The 5,032-nt window shown below is 41.3% G+C and overlaps 1 protein-coding gene across 1 annotated transcript in view; it reads right to left on the bottom strand.

Annotated features, from left to right (window-relative positions):
- LOC103805944 (kalirin-like) overlaps positions 1 to 5,032 on the bottom strand; it is a 55,106-nt gene that overhangs the window by 32,291 nt on the left and 17,783 nt on the right. Inside the window, exons 12-13 of the mRNA XM_009078609.1 lie at positions 4,500 to 4,685; positions 1,171 to 1,342 (exon numbers count right to left, since the gene is read on the bottom strand). Coding sequence (XP_009076857.1) covers positions 1,171 to 1,342; positions 4,500 to 4,685 — 358 coding nt within the window. The remainder of the gene's footprint in view (positions 1 to 1,170; positions 1,343 to 4,499; positions 4,686 to 5,032) is intronic.

Raw genomic sequence — 5,032 nt, 5'->3', positions numbered from 1 at the left:
CCCTCATCCAGTCATGAGCAAGAACAAGCTACAATTGTTGACTGAATTTGATTCTTTTGTATTTTCAAAATACACACTTTTGTTGATCATGTGTATGTTTGTTTTGGTTCTTTTTGAAACACAGCTTTAATTTGAAATACTATTTCAAACTACCCCAAATTCCTAAAGCAAAGCTAACACTTTGGAAAAGCTCCTGTTCATGCACAGCTCCCATGGTTCCTAGGAGAAACAAGGCCTTATCCTTGTTTCCTTGCTCTCTTTTGGTTTTGTTTCTTTTTATTGAAAGCAGCTGCTGCTCTGCAGAGTTGGGACCTGTAAAGGGGTGGATGGTGAGGCAACCTTCATCCCACCTCATTCCTCAGCTTGTAGCACATGGTGATGTTTAAGAGGAGGTTCTTGGGGATAAGCCTTGCTCTGAGTAAGTGAGAGGTACTGTGTAGATACAATTGCAACCTGGCTTCAACATGGGCGTGGGATGGGATTTAAAATCTCCCTTGGAATGGAAAGCAGGAGGTGATACAGCCCTGCAAACCCCAGTGTTTTCAAAGCATCTTGCACAAAAGTACCACCAATGGCACATCACCCACGAAGGGACCTGAGACCTGAACGTGAACCTGACTGTTGCATGCAGGGCAAGTGCACAGGGACCCACCACCTATTTATTTATAAGGAGGGAGTCAGTAGGCTGCCAAAAACAGTCCACAAGATGCTACTAATGAAGCCAGTGGCACTGAGGTGGTCCTTTTAGCATCTTGCACAAAAGTACCACCAATGGCACATCACCCACGAAGGGACCTGAGACCTGAACGTGAACCTGACTGTTGCATGCAGGGCAAGTGCACAGGGACCCACCACCTATTTATTTATAAGGAGGGAGTCAGTAGGCTGCCAAAAACAGTCCACAAGATGCTACTAATGAAGCCAGTGGCACTGAGGTGGTCCTTTTTCAAGGACCAGCTCTATGACTCTTTCTTTCCCATATACTCTGTGGATGCCACTTGACCCAGTGCTTTTAATGAAAGGCAGACTGGGCTCTAGTTTTCTCCTTGGGATTTTCATTATGGAAAGAAGTCGCAGAATGTTTTTCTTACAAAGGAAACACAGACACAAAGATTCTAAATCCCATTTAGTGTCACAGTTTGGGAAACAGAGCTTAGACCATTTACATACCATTTAGGAAATCTCTTTGCGTGTCCAGGACCTGGTTGATGTCCTGCACCCAAGCCTGCTGAATTTCTGGATTAGCTGCCTGTAAAATGACTCTTTCTGATGTTTCCCGGCTCATTAGAGCAAATTTGCAGGGATCATTGTCCACATTTTCTTCAATGATAAGGTAGTTCATCTGAAACAAGCCAAGGTAAGCATGTTACATTGAGCATGAGTTAACGTTACCCAAGAACCAAAACTGTTGTGAAATATTCCTGAAAATAACTGAGTCTATTAACAAACTGTCAGATCATAATCAGAAGAATTTGCCTTGTCTAGATTTACCCAGATAATTCTAAATCTTCAATATGATGCTTAATAAAGCTCTGACAGATGTACCAGACATCCTCCTGCCTTGTCTTGAATTACAGCTTCTATTTTAAGGTAACATAGATCTGACTGATGTGCTAAAAATTTACTGTAACCCATAAATAGAGTAAAAATGTTCCAATTAATATGTCAATAAAGTCTATCATTCCTCCAATTTAAGTAAGTGTTTACATTTCTTGTCATCTACAGAAAAGAAAGTCTCAGTCAATAGAGTATTTTAAAAATGGAATGGACTGTGCACAGGGATATACCAGAAAAAAAGGGCAATTCTCCTCTGATGCTCCAGCAGATCTTATTTCTAGCAGATCAGAGTCATCTGTGTGTAATCACTTCACTTGACTGTAGTCACAGATACTTTTTCTAGAAATCACATGGATGGCAATTTTGGCTGCTGTCCTGCTCTTGTGAGGCTTCTGTTTAACTCATAACTTTAGCTTTTCCTGAGACACTTCAGATTAGTAAACAAGAATAGGTTTGCATAGCCTTTCTAAAAAGAAAAAAAAACAGCAGAAAAGAGAGGGAGAGTCCTCATGTTCAAAGCAGACAGCTCTGAAGACTAAGGCAGTAACATTCCTCTAGAGGAAGCCTATGCCAAATTGCTCTGAGTATCTGTCCAGGTATGAAGAGATCTACTCCCTATTGGAATACTGTCCAGCATTTAAACTGCAAGAGGGAAGGAGCCTCTTCCTTTGCTTCTGGGGGTCCCTGAAGTTAGAAGGACATGCAGGAACTCCCCTAACATGGGGACAAGAAAAGGAACAGACAGTGAGCTCTGGATAGTTCTCTTCCTCTTGTTCTGAGCTTTCTCCTCTGGTGGATAGCCAAAGCAAGCAAGTCAGTCCTGGTATGACTCCACGAAAAAGATGTGTAGGTCAGAGTCCCTAACCTCCTATTTGTGTCTCAGGGAGGTGCATTTGCCAAGGCCCCTTCTTAGGTATTTTGAGAGTCTGAAAGGTATCCAGCTGAGAAGTATCCAAGAAGGGATGTGCCATTTCTCAACACTAACTACCTCACTGAATAAAAAAGGGTTCTTTGCTAATGTAGGACACTGTGCTGAAGCTTCTGTCACAGTCTGAGTGTGATAGACCTTGGAGAACAATATTTGGGAGTCTCATCTCCCTGACAGACCAGAACAGCTGCATTTGAAGTCATATGCACTTTTTACTCTATTGGAGAAACCTCAGTGGGCAGCACTGGCCATGACACAGAGGAAAGAAACAGGATCTATGGTGCTGGCTCAGGTGGAGGCTCCACTGTGAGATGAGGCTGCCCACAGCCCAGAAAGGCAGAGAATGGTCCTGCTGTAGGAAATGGTCCTGTTCCACTGCAAGCCACAGCTTGTCTCTGTGAGAAAGTGTGAGAGAAATGCAAAAGGAGCCTGAAACTGCTTCAGCAGGGGCTGGGAGGAAGAGTGTGAGAGCTGCCTGCACACAGACTCCACACATAGAGCCACTGAGGATCCCACACTTGCTGTAGGCACTCAACAGGAGAACAAACTGTTTGCCAAATAGAAGAAAAGGGACTGGGAAATTATCACACAAAAATTTTGAACTCAGGCAGTGGGAACAGCATTCCTTTCGTAGGCTGTTTAACTGGAAAAGCAACTCATACCCTTGAGGCAAGCTAATTTTATTGACATTAGGAGAGATTTATTTTTCTCTCTTTATCTACAATATACAATTTGGGAATTGTTTCCTGCAGATAAAAGCCTCATTGTTATACATACAATAAACTGAAGTAAAAAAGATTCATGCTATTTCCATCTCCAACTTCAATAATGATTCAAATCAGCAAAAAGATAAAATCAGAGCTGATCATCTAAATCAAGATGATTGTTTATTTGTACACTTTAGGTTTTCCCTTCATAGCCTATTATTTGGTTGGAAACTATAAAACACACTGACTTGCAAATGGATGTAAGCTTTTCAGTAAATGCTGCAGTTCCTGTCAGCCAAGAAGATGCCCTCATTTCAGTAAATATGCTGTTTGTCATAGATTTGTTTAGCTATACATGGTTAATATGCATTATTTCACCTGATATTGTTCTTTTCTATTTCATATTAATGCACCATTTAAAATTTAGAGCAAGCACAATGCATTCTCCCACATCTCTTTTAACCTGCATCTTTGAAAAGGAAATCAATCCCAGACTGGTTTCTCAGCTTTGAACGATCAAGAAATTCAAATGAACCAGTGATTTTGCTCTTTCTCCAGGCACAGCAAAGACTGTTCTACCAGGCCATGTGCAGCATTCATTCACCTTCACTTACCATTTCAGAGCTTAACTTTGTATTTGTTAAACAAGCATAAACCCCCTTAAACAAACAAAGAAATAAAGAAGTATTTTCTCTGGTTACTTTCAGTTTTTATCAGCTCCAGCCCCATAATCCGGACAGATTATTTAAACCCAAAATTAATTTCTTAAAACTTTCTTATAGTTTAGCAGGTTTTATAATTCCTCCTAGCTGCGTTTCTAGAACTATGTGAGGTTTTGTTTGTTTTTGAAATGTTCTTGCAACATTCACTTTTCTATTAAGAGCCTTCCCCCAAATCAGGGAGAGCATTTCCAGTAAGGTCACATAAAGGCCTAGTATTGACTTACAATTTGGCCTAAGATGACTGTTTTGGATACTGTACCTTCCTCTACCTTTTATGACCATGCTTAAAAGCGATTATTGTATACTTCCTTTGACTATTGCAGGCTTTGTAGCAGTATTTGCTAACTCAGAGCTATGAATGACAGAGGACCTGTCCCAACTGTGTTGCTTGTAAAAATTACCCAGTGAATTCAGACACCTGATGATTTATTTGGAGACAGTCTTCAAAGGCTTCTGAGCCACTGAAAGGTAAATGCAAATGTTTTCTGCACATTGCTGTCCAGGATGAACCTCATGGCATAGAACATTGGTAAGGTTTCCTTACATGACCATCAAACAGAATGCCCCTCCCTCTCCATTCCATACCTTTATGCTTTTCTTGAACATGTAGCCTGGTGTTAAAGAACCTTTCCTAAGGAGTTCGCTGAAGATAACTATTTGCTCAAAGAGAAACACTCTACGCTCCTTCGGTCGGGACTGAACGCCGGAATCCTGCTCTGTCACATAGAAGGTGTCCTGCTGCAGCAATTTGCCTTGAGCTGTCAGTTTGCCCTGAGAAGCAGACAAGGCACCAACATTACAAACCCTGACCCACCATCATCCCACAAGACGAACTGTTACATTTTGTGCAGCCCAAATTTTTCATGCATTCATACAAGAAACAACCCCTCGAAGTTATTAAAGCAGCAATCTTGTAACTCATTACCTCAGTTTAAGTAACATAGGTTTTCTTTGCTCTCACTGCCACTGATTGTGCATATAAAACCAAAAGCAAGAGCTCTCAAGCAGATAGTTTTGTATACTTCATTTCAAATACTGTTGCCATTATCTAGCTTGTTACTGTAGTGTCTTGTTGCCTCTAGTCATGAGCTCTCCATCACCCCCTAAGCCACCACTCT

The sequence above is a fragment of the Acanthisitta chloris genome, unplaced genomic scaffold (assembly GCF_000695815.1).
Source record: "Acanthisitta chloris isolate BGI_N310 unplaced genomic scaffold, ASM69581v1 scaffold34417, whole genome shotgun sequence".
Taxonomy (NCBI): domain Eukaryota; kingdom Metazoa; phylum Chordata; class Aves; order Passeriformes; family Acanthisittidae; genus Acanthisitta; species Acanthisitta chloris.
This window is presented reverse-complemented; position numbering and strand designations above follow the sequence as displayed.